This window comes from Mustela lutreola, chromosome 3 (assembly GCF_030435805.1).
Source record: "Mustela lutreola isolate mMusLut2 chromosome 3, mMusLut2.pri, whole genome shotgun sequence".
In the NCBI taxonomy this organism is placed as follows: Eukaryota; Metazoa; Chordata; class Mammalia; order Carnivora; family Mustelidae; genus Mustela; species Mustela lutreola.
This window is the reverse complement of record NC_081292.1, coordinates 134587941-134614124: the sequence shown is the minus strand read 5'-3', so window position 1 is coordinate 134614124 and position 26184 is coordinate 134587941. Positions and strand designations below refer to the sequence as shown.

At 37.6% G+C, this 26184-nt stretch overlaps 1 protein-coding gene across 4 annotated transcripts in view; it reads right to left on the bottom strand.

Annotated features, from left to right (window-relative positions):
• Nucleotides 1-26184, bottom strand: part of CERKL (ceramide kinase like) — a 138769-nt gene that overhangs the window by 22579 nt on the left and 90006 nt on the right. For 3 of the 4 annotated variants that reach the window (XM_059166866.1, XM_059166864.1, XM_059166868.1), the window contains 9 exons: nt 22908-22971; nt 15172-15314; nt 10091-10168; nt 9109-9286; nt 8964-9023; nt 8335-8360; nt 8131-8239; nt 5364-5460; nt 43-218 (listed from right to left, as the gene is read on the bottom strand). In XM_059166866.1, the coding sequence (XP_059022849.1) occupies nt 43-218; nt 5364-5460; nt 8131-8239; nt 8335-8360; nt 8964-9023; nt 9109-9286; nt 10091-10168; nt 15172-15314; nt 22908-22971 (931 nt within the window). The remainder of the gene's footprint in view (nt 1-42; nt 219-5363; nt 5461-8130; nt 8240-8334; nt 8361-8963; nt 9024-9108; nt 9287-10090; nt 10169-15171; nt 15315-22907; nt 22972-26184) is intronic. The other variant, XM_059166865.1, reaches the window with a different exon arrangement.

Sequence of the window (26184 nt, the reverse complement as noted above, 5' to 3'; positions counted from 1 at the left end):
GTCTACTGGTAGATATTGAAGGGGGTAAATAATGAAACTTACTTGACCAGAACCTCTGATTCGGCTTCCACTAAGTCACCATCTATGTTCCAAGGGAAACTGTGTTCTGAAGCAGCTGCCTGCCGTCCGTCATCCTCCTCCGGATCACATCCACTTTTGTTTCTCTGACGAACTCTTACTTCTCCAACAGTGTAAGTCTCAACAAATGGAAAGTTGAACTAAATAAAACCAACACAAATAGTCACAGTGTGGGCTTTATCCCTAACTGCTCGTGCAAATTAAAAAGTTCACTGTGCTTTCTCTTGCACATAAATATCAACATGCATGAGGATATTTTTATAGCTTTGAAACTCTGTGCCAGGGGTTCCCCAATTTCTTTGGGAGATCAAGCAAACTTGTTTTATGATCACTAGCCTGAGGTTGTATACAAAATCATACCATTTTCAATTAAAGATTTTTTAATACCCAGCTGTTGACCCAGAAGATTTATATAATCCACCAATTTACTAACTTGTCAATTAGTTGAGGTGATATAAAACTAAGTTTCACACTTAGAATTTAACCAGGAAGAACCTAGCTCTAAGCTTAGGAAGGTAGAAAGAGGAAGTCAGTCAAATGCGATTTTTGCGGGTTTTCCGCCTCAGTCCCACAGTCAAGATGGATACAATTTGCAAGACAATTGTTTGCTTGCTGACCGCTCTAAAAGGGAGCAGGCTATCTTCAAGTTTGTTTGTCTAAGGAAACTTTAGTGGAAAATAAAAAAGAAAAGATAGCCAAATACCTGTTTAGTAGCAGTGCACAATAACCATTCACTTATTTCCCTTTTTAGGTAAATGGCATGAGGTCGATTCCTATGATCTACATGGGTTTTTCTCTCTTACATGTATAAACCTCGGTGAGGTATGGAGTTCTACAAGTTGCCAGAAAACTAGTATTTTTCCCCCACACCCTTATTTTGCCCAAGTAGAAACCAAGGCCCAGCAGTTCACAGTTATACTGTATAATGCACTGGGCTACTACCATGGCATATACTGGATTTACAGGGTGGTATCAGCCATTCTAATGCAGGTACAGAATTACGGGCCCCAAGTAGCTCTCTGTGGAAGCACGGGGGCTCTCTGTGAAACTGCTTAGCAGTCGCTGCCTTAGACTTCCATCTTAACTCCAGAGCCCTGGGGACAGCCTTCATTCTGTGTGAACTTGTAAAAATAATGGGTGTTAAATGAGTCACTGCTAACTGGCTAACTAGGAGTTAAATTGCATCCCGGATAACAATGCCTGGAAGCCTTAACTCTTAGTACCTGCAAAGGTCACCCATGTTTGGGAAGAGGGTCTTTGCAGATGTGACTGAGCTAAGATGAAGTCATCAGGTTGAGCCCTCATCCAACATGAGTGATGTCCTTATAAGCGAGGAGGCGGCCACGTGATAAAAGCAGTCCGCCTGCGGCGCGCAGTTGGAAGCTGAGAGAGGCCACGGAGGGATGGCCGCCACCAATAAATCTGTTATCTTAAAGCCTCAGTTTTCGTGTGCATCCTTCACCAAATGAAGTTCCACACATGCCAGCAAATTCATTACCTATGAAGCCACATCATTAGATGGGAGGTTAGGGAGCCAAGAGCTCAGTGTCTCGTGTGAGGGTGTGTCTAAGATGTGAGGAAGAGACCAACAGTTCAAACTGTGATACACACAAATGCCATGATGGTGTAAGCACAGAGTTAAAGGAGAGAATCAAGAAGCAGCAAGCTCAGGATGTTCCGTGAGCTTCCTATCTGATGGGAGTCTTAACACACAAGGGTTAGCCTGGAGGGGAAAGAAAGAAGTTTTAGAGAGAGGAAACATTTGCCTTAGTATGGATATAGCGCACCATTAAGCAACTACAAAAAAGTTTAGCATACTGTAATACTGATTGTAATACTGGTGTTTTGGCACTTATTTTTAAAGAAGATATTTGATTAAAAAAAAAAAAAGACATAGATGGGGTTACCCACTGAATTGTACCTCTCCCACAAAGTTGTAAGTTGACCTTATCACCCCCATACCTTAGAATGTAACCATAATTAGACAGAAGGTCTTTAAAGGTGTGGCTAAAATGAGGCTTTGGGGTAGACCCTCATCCACCATGACGGGTGTCCCTAAAAGATGAAACTAGGACACACAGATGCCAGGGATGTGCACAACCAGAGGAAAGACCCCGTGAAGACACAGCCAGAAGGCAGAGAGACATCTTGAAGCCACAAGAGGCCTCGGGAGAAACCACACCTGCTAACACCATCTTGGACTTCTAATCTTCAGATCTGTAAAAAAATTTCTGTTAAGCCTCCACAGAGTCTGTGGTATTTGTCATGGCAGCCCTAACACACTAATAAAATGACCAAAACACAGGAAAGTTGGGATACAATGGCAAGAGGTGAGGCTGTGACATAAGCAAGGGCCAGAATACAAAGGGCCATGTATTCCATGCCGAGGACATGCGCCGCCATCTTGACAAGAGTGAGCAGGGCACTGAAGAGTTAAGCACGAAAGCATCAGCAAAGTGTTTTAGCAAAATCCCTCTAAAACTAACTGTGGAAGATAAGACCAGAGCAAAGAAAGGTCGGAAAGAGGGTGCTATAAACTATAAGGGATTAAGGTTCAAAATAAGGTGGAGGAGAAATTTCAGAAACATTTAGGAGGGAAACCAACAGAAGAGCTTGGTGGGCTGATTGTGAGGAATGCGGGAGGGAGAGGATTCCGGAGTAACTCCAGGATGTCATCCTCTGGAGAAACACATGGAAGGAGGACCTTTAGGGGAAACACAATATGGTCAGGTATGGACATGCTAGACTCAAGATGCCTGTGAGTTTTCCTACTTCAGCACACAGGAAAGCACCATGATCCTGTTGATCAGCAGAGAAAAGAGAACACTAATTTGCAAATTTAGTTAATTGTGCAAAGCTCAGATAATGGTTCAAACGGTTCAAACGGGGTGGTAGGGAATGAGATCCCCCAGGACAAAGTATCACAAGAGGACTAGAAGTTGGCAAACAAGTTCTCAGGGAAAGCACTAACTTACTTAAGGGTCTTAAACTCCCTACCAAAAATGATGGTCGAAGTATACGTGGGAATGTAAGACAGAGGAAAAGGAGCACGGTGATAGGACAGAGTTGAAAGGAAGGGTAGTATTTTTCTATTTGACACAGTGATGGGGAAGGCAGGATGATGGTGGTTTTCATTATATGCTACGATTGTTAATATATGTGAAGATTCAGTTCAACCTGGCAAAGATGGTTCCCGGACCTAGACTGGGGCTTTCCCGAGGCCGAAGTACTGTGTTTTCCTTTCTGGATACACAGTTACTGCTAACTAGATTGCTGCTTATATAAACTTACCCTTATGTGGTCTTTATCATATTACATAATTTACATAAATTTACATTTTTGAAAATGTCACCATGAAGAAAAGAGACTACACGTACATACCTATGTGTAAATATATGTCCTTTAAAAAAAAAGAAAAAAACCAAATGTATCAAATTAACATTGCTTGGAAGCAGTGACCTTGGGAATCCATCTACTTATTCATACATACCATTATGTATGAATATGTATTTTCAGAGTTAAAGAAATAATTACAGAGCAATAGCATGGATTTCAATTTTTGGAAAGAGCTAAGTCAATCAGAGTTAGGACTAACTACTGGCCTCTTCCAGCCCCCTAACCCCCCCCACACAGAGGCAATAGTTTTTGCATCAAAAATAAGACATGGCTGGTAAATGGGGAAAGCAGGTTATAATATATCTTGCATAACATGATCTTACTTTTTTAAAAAATTGTTTTCCTATAGAGAGTTCTATTCACTCTGTCTTCGCTTTTCTTTTTATAGTAAGCATGTATTACTCTCAAAATCACAAGGATATTTTCGTGTTGAAAAAAGGATGCCTACAAAAAATTACCTCAGACATTTGCCCCTTAGGCAATTCTCAAAAGAGAATTTCCTAGTTATTTTGTACCTCCCTAAAATAAATACAGAGCTTCTCAGGATGAGTACCTTCAGGTTAATACCCATTGAGGTTCTCACATATGTTTAATGTGGAAAGATTCAGAGGTTTATACCAAGGTAGTGATCCTGATTAGCTCTTGGAATACAGAATTCAGAGTGCTTTTTATATTGCTTTGCTGTTTCTACTTTCTGACTTAGGAAAAAATAATAATGAACATATACTGCTTGTGGATTAAGAAAAATAGTAACACTGCCAACAAAATGAGTAACATCTGAAAAGGCCTACATTCCTTGAACAGTCAGTCACCATCTTTCCCCAAACACACACACATGAAGTTATTACTTCGGCTCACAACCTACATTATGTCTGCTTCTGTGTACTTTGAGATTGGTATTTAAGGAAAGAGGCACTGTAATTTTTACAATACAATTTCCTAGACACTTCATTCAGTTGCTTGCTCAATAAACACTGATCAAATAACGTAGGGGGCAGAAGAGAACTGAAACTTCATGAGGACTGCCTACAAAAGTTTACTACAGTGTGAGTCTCGCAATGGTCACCTGCATAAGCAAGATGCCACCGCCACCACTGGACTTACGCTCCTCCTCCCATATACTCTCTCCAGCTGCATCCAGGTACAGTTCTGTACCTATAGGAAGTGAGACTACAGGGCTTTACAAGCATACCGATGTAGTTCAAGACTCATCATTTCAGAAATTCACATATTTCTGGATCAGTTTCCTAAAAACTGGGTCAAAATCTCTGCCAAAAGAATGTGGCTTATAATAGTTATTGCTTCTCTTTAAAACAAATCCCTTAAGGGGAAATACAATTTTATCTGTCTCCCAAAACGCAACCACATGTTCTCATTCTGAATAGAATACTGACTGTATAAATGTGGTATGTTTTTAAATATAGGTCTGCAAATCTATTTCAATTAAGTGAAGGCAGGCTGATCTGTACATAAATGGCAGGAGAATCTAAAGGTCATAACTTCAGAGACTCTGCTGCCATAATATTGAGAAGGCTAAACATCTCAGACTTCACTGCTTTTCATTCTGAAGAACAGCCAAGTACATAATTTTATCTTTAATTTACTTCACATTTCAGTATAACACTACATTTTCTACTTTCTCTTTGTAGGCACACACGCACACACACACGTATGTATCCTCCAAAGGATAGCTCAAAAAGGACCAATCTATATTAATACAATAGATACTCTTCAAAATTTGGAGGAACCACAACTGAAAGAAAAAAAAGATTAATATATTAAAAGAATAATGCCTTCTTATGATGCAGGATTTGATGTCAACTCTTGCAGCATCTCTCTTTCCAGGATTAACAGTTTTGCACACAAGTAATAAAAATAATTTACTCTACCTGATTTTTAACACTGGCGTATCTTTTTAGGTGCTTTATAAATTCTGGTCGAGAAGTGTTTCGTACAACAATTAGAGCCATGCTTCCATTATTTAATCTGGAATTAAATATTTGTATTTGACACTGAGAAGTTTATGAAGTGATTGCAATAGAAATTACTCTATCATTCCTTCTAACAAATATCACGCTTACTAGAAGTTTTAGGCCAGATAGATTAGTCATCGTCACATTACATTTACCTAAAATTCTTCAATCTTATCTTGCTGTTGTTATTTTTTAAACAGCACAGCCCTTCAAATTAGTTTTTTATTAACTGACTGATTTCCTTCTCTGTAAGTTCATTAGGGGCTTTTTAAGAAAATGAACGATCATGCATCCTATATACCTAGCAAGACATCATTTAAAATCCAGTGTATTTACTTAGGGATTCAAAATGTGAAATCATGTGTTTTTAAAAGAGGTAAAACAGCAAATAAATACAAATGGTATAACAAATTGCTCAACACTTTCTAAAACCTACAGTGTGATATTTAAATATTTACTTATGGGCAGGTCGAAGTGACATAGAAAAATAAATCAAAGGGGCCCACAGATGGATAAAAGGGACAAATGTTGCCACACATGTGCAGTTAAATGACTGAGCATTTTAATCTTGCATAACAGTTCAGTTTAATATAAGAGACTGCAAATTTAGAGATGTGATTTAGTGCCAAAAAAGCCACTCACAAATGCATCTAGCTTTAGAAGGCAGTTTGCAGAAATATGTGCAAATGATTTCTAGCTTGATTTCAAGGCAAATATAAAGTTATTCCAAGAATAACAACAACAGGAAAAAGAGCTCTTTAAATCTTATGGAAACTCAGGTTAGAGCTTGCAAGGGACCTTGGAGATTACCCAGTCATTCATTCAGTTTATACAGATGGAAAAGAAGACCCCAAGTTTAAGTGATTTGCTCAAAGGCACACCAGGAAAAACAAAATGATCACTGGTACCAGATCTCTTAGCTGCCAGGGTCCAATGTTCATTCTTTTTAACATGCCAACACATTCAGAGTACTGTCTTGTATTTTTATTCTTCAAAAATTGCTTAATTTTTCATAAACGTGAAAAGCACTTCGTATGTCTCCTTTTCAATACTTAGTCATTGAAACACGCTCTATGTAACTTCACTATTCTAAGTTTTATATATATTATGCATTTAATCTTAGGATACTGAAAACAACACTAATTTCTATCAGCAATTTTCAATGAGGTATTTTGAATTAAGTTATACTTTATTGGGGGGAGGAATAAAGTTGGAAGTTCAATCTCCTGTGCAATGATCCTGAATCATTCTGAAGATAAATCTCTGAATACCTCTGGTCAGCCAAGGCGTGGTATAACGGTTTTTACAAAAAAATAAAAATAAAATAAAAAGGCAGGGGGAGTGTTCGATTACAGTCCACAAGGAAATCTCTAACTAGAGATTCTCTAGCTCCTCTGAAAATTTAATCAATACTGATTAAGCCTCGTGAGAATAAGCAATGGAATTCCAGGCAAGTTAAAAACTATATGGAGCAGCATTGAGAGAGGCATGAATCCACTCCCAGAAGAGCAGACCACCTCTCATGAAGGTCCTGAAGCAAACATGAGAGTCAGAGATGAAGTAGGATTAGACAAGTATTGTCTCCAGTCCTGTAGAACATTGCTCCGTTAGTCAGCTAGCTGGTTTCCCTTTTAGCGAGGGAGACTATACTAGGCAAGTACACATCTACCTAGGATTTCTGATGGTATAGGCAGGAAACAATTAAGGTACAATTTCTAAATCACACAAGCTTCAAAATAATTCCCTTCCAGTTACTAAAGATAAAGAGGACGCTGGTGTCTAGATATTAATATCAAAGTGCATAGTTTTTCTTTTTCTGTAACTTTGGATATTTCTCTATCACCTTCATATCAACTGCCGAGGAAAAAATTGTAAATCAACCCCTCTTGCTAGCTGTTAATCATTCTGGTTAAATATTTTGCAGGGAAGACAAATCTGAACATTGAAATTATGTTATAAATTGCCACAGCACAGAAGTCATTCTTTTAGTCTATGTCCAGGGAAAATCTAGATTTGACTATATTATGCAATATTCATGATCCTTCCATGCTCTCTGTGGGAGTGGGAGAGAAAGATTTTCAGATGAATAATGGACAGCTGCTTGAAAAGAATGTGTAAGAGATGGTTTATATTTTTGTGGATAAAAATGATATATAAAATGTCTCAAGAAAATATGGGCAGCAGAATCATATGTACCACTATTTATACTAAATATAAATAAGTGAAATTCAGCTTCCTTTGACAAAGGTATCAAATATACCCACAGACAAGCTATTCATGCTGAAGATATTTATGTCTGTTCTACAGTTTGAAAGTAGAGACGTTCACAAGAAATACAAGAAATGTAATGTTTTCAATGACCAGTAAATAAACACAAATAAAGCAAGCAAAGTAGGCATAAAATGACATAATAAAATATGTTAATAAAACCCGAGAAATATTTTAGCCTCAGAAATACAAATAAATCAGTGATCATCTAGTATTTCCAGTTTAACAGCTGGTCTCAGCCTACTCTGAGGCAAAGTCCCTTAGAATCTCTTCTATTAACACAGTCCAAAAGAGACTACCTGTTGATAATATTCTAGCCAGCCAAAAGTTATCAAGGTATTCTAAAAGAGAGAAAGAGAAAAAAAACCCTGGTTTATAGAAAAGTATTAGTGATTCAATAAAAATGCTTACTAACCTGGTAGTAGGTGCCAGGCCTCTAGGTGCCACCGAACACAGGCAAGGGATTGCCATAATGCTGACATTCAAGAACTGACCCTGGATGGTCTGCCACTGATCACTACTGTCTAAAGGCAATGGAAGTGACTGGTTACTTTCCCTCACCAGAGCAAAATGTCAACAGGGTCTGGCTCAGTTCTTAAGGAGGTACTTTTAAGCTTACCAGATTTGGGAGATCCTTCTGCCTTCCTAAAAGTAAGAAAACAAAAGAAAAGAAAAACCACATCACACAAAAAATAACATCTATTCTATTGAGAAACTTCAAGAAACTAATTTGTTAAATATTTTCTTAGATTAGATCAAGTAAAAATATGTGAGTATATTCCATTACTGCATTATACTGTGCTGATTCATTTAAAGGTGGTGTCATAACCACCATCACAATGATGATTTTGCTTTTCTTTTAAAGACTAGAACATTTGCTTTGTGTGGCTTTGAGTAATGTTTGTGTTCCACACTAGACTGAAATTCTCCTGGCAAAAACCATGGGTTTTGTTTGTTTTCTGGCTTACTGTTGTGTCCAATGTGCCTGGTATGTAACATTCAATAAACAGGCTGTTGAACAAATAAGTGAATGATTGGATGGATGGATGGATGGATGGAAGGAATCATTGTTTCTGAAGACAGAAGTCAAAAGTACATGGCCGTCTAGAATTACACTACTCTACATTCTTTGCTAATATTTTAGAAAAACAACCTAAGATCACAAGACTAAAAAATTGTGTATATCAAACTGTTTCATGCCTTAAAGAAAGATACAGATGCTTATAGTACTTTGAGCTCTTTACCTACCATTCTTGTAAATCATGAGAGCTGATACATGGTAAAAAGGATATTTCACAGTCTTCAGGCCTAAAATACAATAAAATTTGCCATTAACACTCATGTACTCTAAGATACAAAATTTTTGGTTTAAGAAAAAAAAAAAAAAGCTTACTTGAGTTTTGCCAGTGCCTTCATGACCGCAAAATCCCTTCGTTGGTTGGGTGACATCCATCGATTTTTTTCTGCAAGGGCCAAAGTTCTTCCACCAAAACCAAACATGGCGGAGAACCCAAAGCGAAGAAGCTTGCCAGTTGTGCTAAAAGTGCAGACATCAACTGGTTGTATGTGCCCTTGAATATTATGTTGGATATTAGTCAAGCAGTGAGAGGAGTAGGGCAAGTTGTCAAAATGGCAAACACAGAAGAACCTATTTATTTACTTATAGAAGATCTCAAGCAATTTCCTATCAGGATAAATATCCTTGCTTTCTCTTCATCTCCCCTGACCTTCAACTACTGCAACTGCCATTTGTAAATTTTTCAGGTACCAAGGGAGAAACACAAAGTAGTAAATACTACAACTTATTGTTATTTCATGTAAAACATGGTTAAAGAAGTCAAGTTAAAGTACACGGGCAAACTAAACTTAGATTTAACAGTAGTTTTGCATTTCCTTATCTGAGTTTACAGACCTCCCATTAATTGGAATAATAACAATTCTAGAGTAGCTGTGCAGTGAATTGTCTTTTTGTGTTTTTCTTTTAATAACGTCATCCCAGCCCTACCATCTAGGTGTAGCCCAACAACAGTATCTGATATACTTCAAAAGGATGCGTGGATTTTCTTAATCTGATTGTAAAATTGTGATTTTGACCACCATCATGATTTTTTTTTCTCAAAAGATTATAGTAAAACTTCATTTTCTACTCTTCATAGTGCCTGTGCTCTGAAAAGGGAGGCAGTTCAAATGGTGAAGCTTCGCCCTAGTTGACTTTTGATTTTCAGTAAAACATGTCTCTGCTTTGAGGGACAAAGAACTTGTCCTTCCTTAGATGCATCTGACAGAAATAAAACAGTCATATATAAATATAAAAACTTCCTTATAAGAAAGTCAACTTCCTTATAAAACAGGAACTTCTTTGAAAGAATTCTTACCCATTATAATGTGCAAAGTTGCAGTTACCACATGAGGGATTCCATGAAGAGAATGTGCGAGTACGTTAGTAGAGCCTGCTAAATCAATTCAAAATATGTATAATCAATGTAGTGTATGTTTTCATTTATGCACTTGTTCTTACTTTACACAGAGATGACTACGTAATGTTCAAATGAAAAATTAATGGAAGTTTATAAGTGTTCATTTACAGACTCATATCAAATAGTTGCCAAATTTTTGTTTAGCCTTTAAACAACTTAAAATTAGTAAATAGTTTATAGTATCTACTTGATCACTGCTTTTTCCATCATTAATGTCTATTTTCTACCAAAATGTACTAGTTACGTCAAAGTCTACCCCCAACTGCAATGAGTGGGCTTCTAACTTCTATCACAAAATGAGCACCAACAGCATTAAGGCTGTCCCTGGAGAGCAGAAACAAATGCATAAATATATAAATAAAAATCTAAATAGTAATGAAGAAAAAAATCTAAAATCACTGTAAAGTGCTAGACAGTTTTTAAATACTTTTAATGAATCTTAGAGATAAGCTTTCATCCAAGAGGGGATTTTCCTCTTATAGAACAAATGGTATCCTCGATGAAGAAAATATTTATTTCCATGGTATTTACCACTATAAAAGTCTGTTTTGAGACATTATAGATTTCTTATTTTCATAATCATTAGGATAATATATGATCCACATGGATTTTGCCACCACCCTGCAGAAGAAAAGAGTTCTCTCAAGTCAGGCTTCTATAACATTTTTATATCTCTGGGATCTTGGGGTAAAAGCCTTTTTTTGAAGATGAAAAAATCAACTGGCCCCTGCCATTCCCAGGAGGTTAAAAGGATTTAAAATTACAAGACTACAAGTTTTCTTGAATTACAGATTGTAAGAAAGAAATGGCAGTAACAGCCAGCAGCTATGAAAGCGTGAAGGTTAGCCCCTGGACTTGTTAGCTGGGAACACTCCTGTATGGTCATACACGACCTCTTTGTTTTATATCACTTGAACTGATATGCTCAAGAGTTGTCAAGTTGAAGAAGCTAAGGCCACTCTGACATTCTTAACCAAGGCTGTCATTAAAATAATCGTTTTAAGGGACTTATCTAATATTAATGACTTCCAGACCTCTAGTAATACCAATTCAAAGAAAAGTCCATCTCAACCCTAATTAATAAAACTGTTCCAACTGATTTATCAAAGGGCAAATGATACTCTGATCTTTGTTACTCAGAATATGGCCCACTTTCCAGCTACAATACTCTGGCGCTTAGGACAATAAATGGGTGTTTATTAAAATGGTGACTCTGGGGTCCCACTCCAGACCTACTGAATCAGAGTCTGCGTTTTATAAGATCCTCAGGTTTTGTGCCTGAACAGTAACATGAAGAGGCACTCATCTAGAATTGTATGGTCTAGGGACCAGGAGCATCAACATCATCTGGGAGCTTGTTAAAAAGGCAAATTTCTGGGTCCCACCTCCAACCACTGGAAACAGAAGGTCTTTAAGTAAGGCCCCAGGTGTCCATGCTTTAGCAAGTTCTCAAGGTGACTCATAGGCATCCTAAGGTGTAAGAATGGGTCCAGAAACCTGTTACTCAGTGGATCTTTACCCAGGAGTCAATTACCTAAGCCTTTCTAATTATCCTTTGACCACCTAACAGCTTACCCTCTGGTCATCTAATTGCTAATTAATCTGAAATAGGTGGGAGGGAAGAAAGGAAACAAATCAACCTATTTTGCTTCCCAATCAGATTTATGATAAAGGTTTTGGAGGAGGCCACATAATTAGAGTGAGATATTTAGGATTATCAATGGATTACAGTACTCCATGAAACACATCTCCTCCATTACCATGGTTAATTGGGAATAGACCATAAAAGCATTCCTCTAGAAGGGCTATTAAAGAACATAATGTCATGTTGTCATGTGCAATAGAGAATGACACATATCATGACCCAAGAAAATAAAGACCATTTATTCCCTGTGAGTTTGAAGGATGCAAAGCATGTCCAAACACAACTCTTCTTAGATTGCTCAAGATCACTTTTTAAAATTTTTAGGTCTCGGGCTTTGCACCTTGACAACTTGTTCTTAAATCCGTAGAATTTGCAGAGGCATGACCAGAAATTATTTTAGTCATCTTCTACTCTGATTAACCCATTCCTTAGTCCTGAAGAACAGTTTTTTACACGCTGAATTAAAAAGGAAAGTTAGTGAGGAAAGTGCTTATAAAATGGTAATACTATAGATTGCTCAGTATTTTTGTTTGGATAATCTAAAATAGAGTACAATTTCCAAAAACAAAATGTGATCCATCTGAAAAGAGGTCTACATGCCAAGAGAACATGTTGCTCACATAAATAACAACTATGTAATTTTAGCATTCTCACAAAAGCTATAAATGTTCTACCTCAAGGTAAACATTTTAATTAGTCTGAAAAGTTATTTTTCTTAACAGCTACCAGCAATTTTGCTCACCACCACCTCTCCAGACCTGCTAAAATGTGCCAGATACAAAGAGGGTAAGGACAGAAGTAGCAGTTCATGTAAAGCATGAGTGATGGAAGTACCAGGCAGAAACTATGGAGGCAAAAAGAAACAAGGAAAAAAATTGTCCTTGGAAGTGCAAGCACTTCTGCAGAACAATTAACTTAATTAACCAGACACCATGAATATTCATAAGGCCGTTAATGTCTCCCACATCCAAACAGATAAATGTGATGTAATGACTTCCTAGTCAAGCATATCTAAAATTCTCATGAAAACTGCACCTACACTTTGGTTCTTTGCCTGAAATATCATAGAAATTAACAGTCCCTTGGCAATATTTTATTCTCCTCAAATTAATTGGAAAGCATGAATTTATTTATGTGAACGCTATAGGAATATATGGTTTGCCATCAGTATGTGGATTGAGCCTTGTTTTACAACAACTGAATTGCTTTTTTATTTTTATGTCCTCTCTGGCTTTTTCCTCTATCCTCCCCCCACCCGTTTAATCGGAATCTCTCTGTATAGTTCCTTAGCACCAGTTCCCATGGCAACAAACACCATTGCTAATGGCCAGCAGTTCAAATACAGGCTTCCCCACATCTGATCCATTTGAGTCTGACCATAATTCAGCGGCTTAGTCTGTTGGCTCAGTGGAGTAATTTACTAAACGCTCTCCCTCTGGGTGTCTCTCTCCAGGAGGCAAATGGCTTCAAAAGCAGTCTGTCTTCTGTGCGCAGCCTGGAAACTTCCTGCCCCGCTCTTGTTCCCATTCTCTATCAAAGCCCAGATGGGGCATTGGGTCTTCCTATTAGTACATCCCGCACGTGACTTCCCCCTCTTTATGGAATCCATAAGCTGGAACTCCTATACCATGACCACAATTTTGGCAACAGGCTGTATTTTCTAAGCAAAGTGCATTCAAATGGCATATTAAGAAGATAAGCATAACCACTAGTTTTTCTAGCTAACTATTCCCTTTAGGTCAAACGCCTACCTGTGAGGGTAACAAGTTTACTTTTGATTCACAACAGTTAATAAGTGACCTCGAGTGTGAGTGCATATACTACTGAAGAGGAAATGACCTAAGCACATCCACTTGGCTTGGAAGGAAATGCTGAAAAACTCCACCATTACAGACAGAGCCACTAAAATGATGCGAAAAGGTGAAAATGACTACTGGCTCCTCTGGGCCACATTATTTTTCCCTCCCAGTTGAGGTTATTTTCTTCTCTTCTGCTTAAAGATCATCAAAGGTTTTTCTCTATATGCTTTATAATTACCAGGATATATCCAAATACGTGTCTCCTTTTAAATTCTTCTGGTTTTTTAAAAAGACTTCACAGTCTAAAAGAGCATTTGTGTATCTTTTGTTCTCTGTCTACGAACAATACTAAATATACTGAAATCCATACTAAATGAATGTGGTTATCAAACGGATAGAATGTTGAATTTTTTAACCAGTCACATTATTTCCTATTTTCATAGGAAATGGTCATTGTTTCTACTTTTCTTGTAGAGAGAATACTGTGTGAGGTTTTCCAAATGAAAAGAAAAGAAAGAATCACTTTCCATCACTACTGTTTGTTTAAATAATTTGGAAGGAATGACTGACATAATGTAATAACCTTGTGAAAGACACTTTCCTCTCTTCTGGAAGCCGGGGCTACTCTAGCTGTTCTCCCAGGCTCCCACAGCTTTCTGCTCCCTTCCCCTGCTCACAAGTTCTCCCAGAAAGCCTCCCAGCAGGGTGTTCCTTGCTCTCAAACTCCCATAGTTCCCTACTGTTTATCAAATACAATTCAGACCCCTCCCTGTGGAGCCCAGGAGCCACCCTGCTTTGGGACAGTTCTGATCCCGCCATCACCCAACAAATGACCTGTTTTCTATTTCTCCATGCTCTTGGATTTCACTTTGGCATTGATTATTTTTGCAATGAAGAAAATAACTCATCCTCATCAGGCCAGATCCTGCCCATTTTAGGCCTAATTCAAGGGCATGTGCTCTATTAAGTCTTCTATACGTTCATTCACTTTATAAATGTTATTGAACGTTCACTGCGTCGCGTTCTATTCTAGCTGCTGGCAATACAGCAGTGAGAATGAATCTCTCTAGCATTCTCAACTCCGGGTTATCTCTTTATACTCCGATAATGGGAGTAACAACATTTTACCTCATATGACATTGTAAGCAGCTTGACTAAAGGGGCCTTGTGAAATTTCATACCTGGGGCTGTGTGATCACTAGACTGTTATAGAGGAAGCCAGATTAATAACTATCCCATTTGTCAATTGTTTAACTATGTATTAAATCCTCCACATACACCATCTAATACTACAATAACCTTATACCGAGGTGAATATATATATGGGTATCTTTTTTACAGATTAGAAAAACGAGGCTCAAAGAAATTAAATAACTTGTCCAACGTCTCACATTTGCTAGTGGAAATGCCAAACTTGGGTCTTTCAGATTCAAAGTCTCCATTTAACTCTGTGTTACATTGTCTAGGATAGGAAGTGAAACAGAGAAAGATAGGAGAAGAGGTGCCAATTATCAAATCCATGGTCACTGGCTTGCCTGCTGGTATTAAGCCGAGTGGCAGCTGTGCTCGGGCAGGGGTGAGAAGGCAGTCTGTTTCCTTCCCAGCATTCTTCTGGGCTCTGAGAAGCAAAGCATGGGCAACTTCACTGGCAGATCCATCGCCACCAACACAGACGACACTAGAAAACAAGAAATTAAAGAATGCAACACTTTACACTAATTGGTAATTATTCATGAAATCTCAAATTCAGAAGAGTAACCTTATATATTCAAGTGCAAGATTACTCACATGCACCTTCCAACATTTTAGTAAATATCAATGAATAAGGAGGCCCTAGCATAGCACTGGTCAAGTTTACTTTGAGAATATGATTCCTACACAATACCCCATAGACAAAATGTTTTTAAGTGGGTTAAGGGGCATTAAAACACTTGAACATGTTAATTCATGTTGAATCTGCGTTTGGCTCTGTTGATATCCAAAAGTATATTGTTCTCATTTTATGTTAGCAGTCATGTACAATTCATTTAACCAACTGCTAATTTTCAATATAGCTCTGAAAAGACAGCTGTAAAAGTCATGTGAAATATGAAACTTTAAGAAGCGATTTACCATTAGTATATAAATACAGTAATTACAAACCTGAACTGTTTTTTTATCTTTTGGACATTACTACTAGTTGGCACTTTTAAAATTACTGTTACTGCCCTTTTGATCCTAGTCAGTACTGCTAATAATTTTTTAAGATTTCATGGTAAGTAGACTACAGCAGTGGTGGTGGCAGAAATTCATGAAAGTAATATATCGAATTTCAGAAATTTGTTTCATAATTATTTGTATTTAAAAGATGTAAAATAGGGGCGCCTGAGTGGCTCAGTGGGTTAAAGCCTCTGCTTTCAGCTCAGGTCATGATCCCGGGGTCCTGGGATCAAGCCCTGCATTGGGCTCTCTGCTCAGTGAGGAGCCTGTTTCCTCCTCTCTCTGTCTGTCTGCCTCTCTGCCTACTTGTGGTCTCTGTCAAATAAATAAATAAAATCTTAAAAAAAAAAAAAAAAAGACGTAAAATAATCTTAAGTAGCAAAAGCACATTAATTTACCCAAAAGGAGGAAGAGCTTGTGTTACTGAAAGCAGGTGTCATAACTCAAGGCCCATAAGAGCCTAGCAAAAATGGAAGGTCACAATGAGTCTAAAGAAGGGACGGATTTTCAGTTCAGCCCACTCACGTCATCTGGGAGGCATGCCTAGATTTTTCAGATACTTTTCATCCTCTGATTCTTCTAGAACCACCACAGATTCTGATTTTTGGGTGAGTCTCCTAATTTGTCAATATTATCAACTAGCATTCAGTTTATTAAAAACCTCCATGTGCCAAACAAACAGCTTATGGATCATGAACAGCAGGTTTTATTTGTTTTAAAATAGATTTATTTATTTGAGAAAGAAAGCAAGTGTGGGACGAAGGGGTAGAGAAAGAAGAGAGAGACCAAGCAGACTCCACGTTCAGCACAGAGCCTGAGGTGGGGCTCAATCTCAGGACCCTGAGATCAGACCTGAGCCAAAACCAAGAGTTGGACGTTCAACTGACTGGGCCACCCAGGTGCCCTGGTCACCAGCTTTTAAATGGTTCCTTAAGGTTAGGAAACTCTTGACTTTGGTGAACCCAGAGTCTGAGGGTGCCTCAACTCCCCACCCCCCACCTTTTTCTCAGCCTTCCAGCCCCTGCACAGAGCTGTGGTTCAGCCCTAGGACTGCACACTGCCTGACAGGATCCAGGTCCACCCTTGTTATTAGAGACTCCAGGACGTGGGATATGACCCAGTCATTGTTGACTAGGGGTACTATTTTAGGTCTGAAAGGATTCTAGGGGTTCATCATGTGGCCACTGATTCAGAAAAAAAGTGATTGTACCTACTGAAGGTCGACTTTATGTCAGAAAATAAAGTTCTGGTTTATTTTGGTTCTTTTCTATTAAATCCTCAGAGTTCTATGAAGTAGGCATTAGCCTCATCTTTATAGAGGGGGAAGCCAAGGTTTGATGTGAACCTTGTCTAATACGATTTCAAAGATCTTGGAGATTGGCCAACACTCTATGAACTTAAGCACACCTAGGAGATTAACACCCTTTCTACCCACTGAGGTGTGTGTGATCTAAACGGAGCACGTAAGGTCTTTCTACCCGCTGAGGTGTGTGTGATCTAAACAGAGCACATAAGGTCATCCAACAAAACATCTAACTTAGCACAGAACCTGACTTTGCCATTCTGTATAGCAGCATCTGACCCCTGGGATCATGCACCCAGTAGAGCATTTGGTACATGTTAACTCACTGCTAGAATTGATAGTGATGGTTCCGCTGTGAACATACTCTGCCACAAAAGCCTTTGAGTTTTTGTCCTAACACGTCCTAGGTTACTTATTTTGAAACTTTAACAAATGATAATTACAATAATAAAGTAACATTTAGTGAATGATTACTATGTACCAGACACTGTTCTCAGCACCCTCCATATATAAACTCATTTAATTTGGACACTAATCATATGCAATAGATATTTTTACCTTCAATTTTCAATTGGGAAACTAAGGCATAGAAAGATTAAGTAACTTTTCCAAGGTCATTACATAGTGACAGAAGGAGGATTTGAAACATCACAATTCGGCCTTAAGAGACAGCACTGCTACTAGTCCATGTCTTGTATCCTTTCTATATGTGAAATCTAATGAAAATTACCTTATGGGAAGCTTACTCTTTTGGAAATCAGTTTACCAATAGAATTAATGTGTAATTAAATGTGTTAAAGTAATATATTTATGTTGATAACTATTATGTCATTAAGATCACCTCCAGGAATAGTTACTCAGCCTCAAGGATATACTTCAGGCAAACCTATCACAAGAGTCTGCACAAAGGCAAAGCAAACACCCACCCACAACCTTTTATGTGTTAATTTAACCACACTTAAGAGTTACCCTAAACATAAAACTTAAAGTAGCTAATCTTTTGCATGTGCTACCTCTTGTATTTTCAGAAAAAGTAAACTCCTTCTTGCCATGACCCCAAATACAATCATTCTGCCTGGAAAGGTAAAAGCAGAGGCTGATACCTTATTTCTCTTCATAAAATTTCCCTTTATATAATTTTTTTTTTTTTTTTTTTTTTTTTTTTTTTTTTTTTTTTTTTTTTTTTTAAAGATTTTTATTTATTTATTTGACAGAGAGAGAGATCACAAGTAGGCAGAGAGGCAGGCAGAGAGAGAGAGAGAGAGGAGGAAGCAGGCTCCCCGCTGAGCAGAGAGCCCGATGCGGGACTCGATCCCAGGACCCTGAGATCATGACCTGAGCCGAAGGCAGCGGCTTAACCCACTGAGCCACCCAGGCGCCCCCCTTTATATAATTTTTAAATCTGTGTTTCTTCATCTACAAACCAGTATCATCTTTGAAATGTTCCCAACAGGTTACTAGGTTTTGATTTAAACTTTTTCTTTTTTGAAAAAAAGTACTTTTTAAAAATTACCTTACTTAGTAATACAGATACGATGGTCAATGAGGTCAAATCTCAATGTTAGTCAATAATGTCCGAATCAGCATAGGTCTAGTTCATGGTGAAATTTTAAAAAGAAGAGAAAAACTAATTCAAGTTCAAATAAAACACTATGGAGCAAAATAGGAAATATTAGTACATTTATAACTGCATAAGAGCTACAGATTAGCTTAACCATGCTCACACTTGTAAATTCAATGGTTCCAGCTACAGGTCTCTGCACCTGACGGTACTCTTTTCTTTGCCGTTACAAAATGTTCTCTCCATGCATAGTAAAAATAGGAGGCAAATAAAAAGTGGCACTCCTACAAGTTTGAGTGATGGATCTCAGAGTGTTTGCTAGGATACACTGGAGATGCACAACAGCGATCTTGCGTACTGATAGATGTGTTCCTGTTAGCTTTTTTGCCATGATATGTCTTTATAGAAACATATGTAACTCATCAAAAATTCCAAAATCTTAACAAGTAACATTTCTTAAACATTATTTACCAAACCATCTGGCTTTATTAAGGTCTAAGAATATTTCTTGGACCTTAAACTGTCTGGTCCGTGTCTATAAACCTTTAGATGATTTTCTAATCACACCCTACCAGTAGCTTCACTTGAGTCAGGCAGAAATGCTCCAGGCTCAAGTTCTTGAAGGAATCCCCTCTCTCATCAATGACCATAGAATCTTGGGGGTAGCTTATCCCAACCTTGAATCGTCTGTACCTTTTTCTCAGGAAGTCCTTCAACAGCCACTCTTTGAACACATTCAGAAACAGGAACACACAAAGGGAGTGCATTCCATTTTCAAATGCTTCAACTTGTTAGAGAATTGTTCTTTCTTTTTAATTGAAGTATATTTGACATATGACATATTATGAGGGTCAGGTACATAACATAATGACTCAATATTTGTATGCATGCAAAGTGATCTTCACAATAAGTCTCATTCCCAGCCATCATCATACAAAGTTACAAAAAACTATCTTCTTGTCACACTTTCTGGATCTCTTTCAGCAACTTTCAAATATGCAATACACTGTTACTGACTATAGTCCTCATGCTGTATATTACAGCCCCCTGACTGATTTAAAACTGGAAGTCTGTACCCCTTGATCTCCTTCACCCACGTCACCCCCCCACCTCCATCCCTCCAGCAACCACCAATCTGTTCTTTTATCTTGGCATTTGTAACAACATGGAAGGACCTAGAGAATATTGTAACATGGAAGGACCTAGAGAGTATTATGCCAAGTGAAATAAGAGAAAGATAAATACAGTATGATTTCATACATACGTGGAATCTAAAAAACAAAATGCATACAAAGAATTATTCTCTTAAAGTGTCTAAAGAAACTATGTTTCCATTGTCCTCCTCATATACCTAATCTGTGTAATTCTAAGTGGAGTGACTTAAAATGACCATTTTAGTAATTGTTCCCAGATCCCAACGGAAAAACTAGGCCCATGAAAATAAATGAGGTATTGATGGAATCTTAGAAAATAGATGATTTTCAATAGAAATTTTAAATTATTATAAGACCTAAATAAATCAGCATGTTGTGGAATTCAGAAACCATCAAATCATTGAACTTACATCATAGAATAGTTAGGTCAAAGTATGTGGTTAAAAAAATGTGGATTAATAACAAAGATCTGCATACCATTTAGGGCCACACTGTTAAATAACAACACCTGCCATGTGAAATAAACAAGAATTAAGTACATTCAGAGAAAAAAAATTACTATACTGCACTTCAGTCTTTTGTCATTCTGCAAAAGTCTTAAAAAGATTTTATTTATTTATTTGAGAGAGAAAAATCACAAGCAGTGGGGAGGGGCAGAGAGGGATAGAGAAGCAGATTCTCTGCTGAGCAGGGAGCCTAATGCGGGGCTCTATCCCAGGACCCTGAGATCATGACCTGAGCAGAAGGCAAACACTTAACCCACTGAGCCACCCAGGTGCCCCTCTGCAAAATTCATCTTCCTCCTTACATAGTATAATTACTAATGAAACTTATTTATACATAGCACATTTACACATACACATAGCACATAGAACTTCAAAATGGTGATGGGCAAAACCAGGTCTAATATCTATGATATCTGTTACCCTCATTATTTATATAATTATGTTTTGAAGAAAGGACTTATCTGCAATACAGCCACACTTATATATTCACAAGCTGTGTTTCAGGACTATACTAACAGGCAGTAGGTGGTGGGCATGGGTCCCCCAATTACTTTATTTTTCTAATGTAGTTGCCATTTAAAAAAATTTTTTAGCGTAAAAGTAGGAATTTATTAGAACATTGGAATAGTCTGTATTTTTTATAAAAGTTCAGTTTTTAATTTTTTTTAGTATTTTAATTTTTATTATGTTCAGTTAACCACTGTGTAGTACCTCAATTATCTTTCTTAAATTGTATACTTGCAAGATAGTTTGCCAAATGTATCCTGTTAATCTGTCTAGCTTTAAGTGTAAAACTCTTTTCTTTTTAAAGATTTTATTTATTTATTTGACAGAGATCACAGGCAGAGTCAGGCAGAGAGTCAGGAAAAGAGAGAGGGGAGGAAGCAGGCTCCCTGCTGAGCAGCGAGCCCGATGCAGGGCTCCATCCCAGGACCCTGAGATCATGACCTGAGCTGAAGGCAGAGGCTTTAACCCACTGAGCCACCAGGCACCCCTTTAAACCCCTTTAATTGTAAAGCTCTTAAGTAATCTCCTACCTCATACTCTTCATTCTCAATAATCATGTAATGTTGTCATCTAGATTTGCTCCTCTCAGATTCCTTTTTAAAAAGTCTTGTTTTACTTATCAAATGTTCTTCTTCATCCACTAATATTGTTTCTTTTTTTTTAATTTTTAATTTTTATTTTTTTATAAACATATCATATATTTTTATCCGCAGGGGTACAGGTCTGTGAATCGCAAGGTTTACACACTTCACAGCACTCACCATAACACATACCCTCCCCAATGTCCATAACCCCAACCCCCTTCTCCCAACCCCCCTCCCCCCCAGCAACCCTCAGTTTGTTTTGTGAGATTAGGAGTCACTTATGGTTTGTCTACTAATATTGTCTCTTATAAAAAAAATATTAAGCACTTCTGGACAAACAATCCTAATAATGCTCTATTTTGACTGCATTACTTTCCTTCCTAAAATATTCTAGTAGTTCTTTGAGAAGAGCAAAGCCTTTCACCCTACAGTTCAAAGACACAACTGCCCTTCCTGATATTACATTTTATTTCCTGCCCATTACCATGTGACACAGGTAATTCACATAATTGTCACCTTTTAAAACCCTGAAATATCAACTCTTGTAAAAAAAAATCTTCCCTAAAATGTTTTTGTCTTACACATCAATCCATCACTTTGCAAATTGATTTGCCTACTTTTTAAAAAACTACATATGTCACTCGCCTCATTTCTAATGTTTGCATGACAGTGAACGATTTCTACACACTCCAACAATGTATTGCAAACAACAGTTTCCAATGCCCACTCTGGATAGCACACTTAATTGGTAGCCACTAAATTACAAAAGAATTAAAATTGGCATCTTTATTTATACTGAAAATAATATATACATATTAAAATATTTTATTCATTCATTTGAGAGAGAGAGAGAGCACAAAAGCAGGGGGTAAGGGACAGAGGGAGAGGGAGAAACAGTGAACAGGGAGCCTGACATGGTGGGGCTCGATCTCAGGACGCTGAGATCATGACCTGAGCCAAAGGCAGATGCTTAACTAACTGAACCGCCCAGGCACTCCAATATATTTGTATGTATAAAATATTTACCTGCAATCACAGCCAAATGAACCAATGGGTAACTATTAATATTATCAATAAATGTACAAAAGAGGATCTCAATATAGTTATACCATATAACCTTCCATCAATGCTTTTCTAGATACTCACACGGTTCAAGCTAAGAATTAAGGACTACAGATCCAAATATATGCACACTAGGTCAGTATGATGTGGTCCTCTTTGATTTCCTGGCACTTAGATATCTCTCCTTTTGTTTTCCTATGCCTGATCCTGAGAGGCAGAGGACCAGGCCATATTGTGATCATTAGTTGTTAGTATACAGATACAAATGAAATAGTCTAATTACATACACCACAAATACTGAAATACTTATAAGCCCCAAATATGTGGCTAAAGACTAACAAAAACATTCCAGAACATAGGCCATGGGACACATACAGACCAATAACATAACCTACCCATCAAATTCCTGGAGTTCACAATCCTTCAGCAGTGCCAGAGCGTGCCCTTCGTACTCTGTTACTATTTAGAAACAAAACCCAAAAAAACAGGTTAAAGTCTTAAACAATGATCTACACTCTTTCACTTAGTTTGGCAAAATAATATCATAAACATATGGTCGGGTCATAAAACAACATTTATCCTTGAATATTTATATTTTAATCACGGGAAAGAGGATTAAGTGTTACTTGTCTGATGTGTTTTATAGCTTTATGTAAAAGAGGGTCATATATTTGTTCCAACTACATAAGTCATTCGGAGCGATCCCACACACAGCAGTCAGATCATTTATCTTGGGGCATGTCTGTTCAGTGTTCCCTTCCTGATATTATAAAAAAGATACATTTCCCTCAAATCAGAAGCCTAAGAGCAGCAGTATTTTGAAAATAAAGCACATTAGCTGGCATCAAACAGTCAATGTTAAATCGCTTTGGCAACCTCACACGAATAAATTAGTGGAAAGGTTAGTGTAAGATTTACATACTAGAAGAATGTGTATCTGGAACGGCTAGACTAAAAAGAGGAGGAGCTGGACGTGAAAACAACGAAGGCAAGCCAACACCGACGGTAACAGACCCAAAGCAGAGGAGGACGGTGGCATGGACCCACCAGCGCCCAAGCCTCTGAGGAAACGGATCTGTCACTCCCTATCGCTGTCTCTACAGTCGTGATGCCCTACGCAGTATTGTAAATGCCAGTGGAGACAGCACAAACTGGCACACTGCAGATGGCACCAAGCATCCCAACCACATTTAGCATTTTCTAGGGCAGCGCTGCCAGAAGAGACAGCCCAGCTGTATCCACCCATCAAAGATTTCTGCTGACTGACATGACATTGCAGATGGATTTTTTGTGTAAGAATGTGCATCATTATATGCAAGATTACATTAATCTTTCATGCCTGTCTGTCCCTGGTGCCAGTATGGTTCAAGCTTTTCCTACAATGTTTTTAGATATTGTTAAGAATTATTAGTCTTGGTGTTGAAAATAATCATTCTGGATCCAGCGGCATTACATTGTAATTCTCCCACAGCTTATTCAAAGGCTGTTAACATTCACATGAATAAAACTTCTCTGTATTAAATTCTAATCAGAAGAAAGCTAGGAGGAAACTAAGGATAAAATATTAATATTAATAAACTTGGAAGGTTAAGTTATCATAAGTGATTGTGTTGATCATTTATAACTTCAGCAAGTAGTCAAAACCTTAAAAATGGGAAATAAAATGTTATATACATACACACACTGAAAATACTTAATGATATTATGAAGAAATATTTATGCTGAGAATCAGTTAATCAAATCTTGCTTTTAGGCTGCAGCTTACTCTGGTAAAGCTTTTCAAATCCAATACAAAGGTAGCTTTAAAACTAGGCTATGGCTAAACACCACCTTTATTCAAGAAAAATTTTAAATAATATGCTATTTCTTTGATTTTGCAGGTAGAATTTGACAATATATTGATACAGATTATCCGAGAAGAGTAATTTTTAAAATGACATTGGAAAAGTTTAAAAAGAAAAACCAGACCTGAAACAAAAAGAAAAGATGAAAGAAACTTGATCACAAGATATTAGGAAAATGAACAAAAAGAATGAAGTCCTTGGCAACAGGGAGCTCATATTCTGGAGACAGAAATGAGACGCTGATTTTAAAACATAAATGTACAATATGAAGTAGTAGTAAGTGATTATAAAAAAATAACAGGGATAAAGGATAGAGAATACTATTTAGATACAGTAGACTAAATAGAGACTACTATTTAGATACAGTAGAAGAAACTGAAGTATTTATTTAGACATAATATTAGGGGCCCTGGAGTGAGAAAGAGCCAGATTCAAATCATCCCATTCCAAATAAACATAAGGAATAGACTACTAGACAAATGCAGTTTCAAAAAATTACTGGCCTTTTCTTTCACTTCCTTTCCTTTTCTAATAAGAATGATACCCTATGACACTTGTATTCAGAAAATTTGGAGATTCCATTCTTTGCAAGGCTTTGAACTCAGTTCTCAGTGCTGGGATTCCTCCAAACACCAGAACTTTCACTTTATATATTACTTCCTCAAGGAGACAAGATTGGAAGAAAGTAATGTCTTGATGTTAATGCTGAATGTTGATGAGGAAACAGGCTGTAGTAAAATCAGATGAAACCTGGACTTCAAGAAACCTTTCTTAGTCTGGTGTTAAAATTTTTTAATGGGATAAGACACTGAGATGGCCTGTAGGTACTTCCAACTTAGCTCCAGATGGAATCTGTTATTTCTACCTTCAGATTGCCTCTCAAATATATTGTTCTTTGTGTTCCATCATCTCCTCTCTGCTCCCAAGACAGGAAAATTACTTCCTAGCTTGTCTCCCTCCTCACTCTCCACAACTACTCCAAGGTCAAGACCAGTTGTTTTGGTCTTTGTTGCTATAGTATCTCTCCTCAAGCCAATGTCCATGGTCCAGCACTAATATTTTTTAATGTGGATAGTGTAACAGTCTTCCCAAGTCTGCCTCCAACCTTTATCCTACTCTCTCCAGAATGACTTTCTCAGGTCTCCTATCCTTCTTCTACATAACCTCCCCACAGATGAGTCTACACTGTCATCAGAGACAAGCCCCAGACATCTGAGTACTGGAAACAGGATTTGTCATATACATTCACATTTACTTAAGGAATAACAAAAAGAACCTCTCACTCGATATGATGAATGAACAGGTACTCTCCAGATTTTTATTAAAATGCAGGTAAAATTGGAAAGAAATAATTCCCTGACCTACTAGCATCTTTTGTGACTCAATTTTATCAAATTGCCTCGCTTTCTGCTGGGCAAGATCAGGAATAACAGGAGGCATTTCCAGGCAGGGAAGGCTTCAAGTAGAGACAAAGAGCCAAAGAGAAAAAAAAAAAAAATTCCAAGAGGAGATTTGGTAAAAGTGTTGTAAGTTAAACTCGTGATCCTAGAAGGAGGGGTTGGGGGGAAAGGTGACAACAAACTCCACTTTCTTTACAATTCCACCAGGGCCAAATAGGAAGTAATAGCACTCCCATGAGTCCTGAGTTGGCAAAGATCAAGGCTAAATTCAGATGTGCCTTTGACCATGATAATGATGGTGAGTATGATAAGGTCTACAGTTGGTTAACACAAAAATTGACTGAAGGAGATGGAACTGCCTATCATGAACAAGATAGATCAAGAGCAGACATATGATCTGTTTCAAATACTTTAATGACTCTTATACG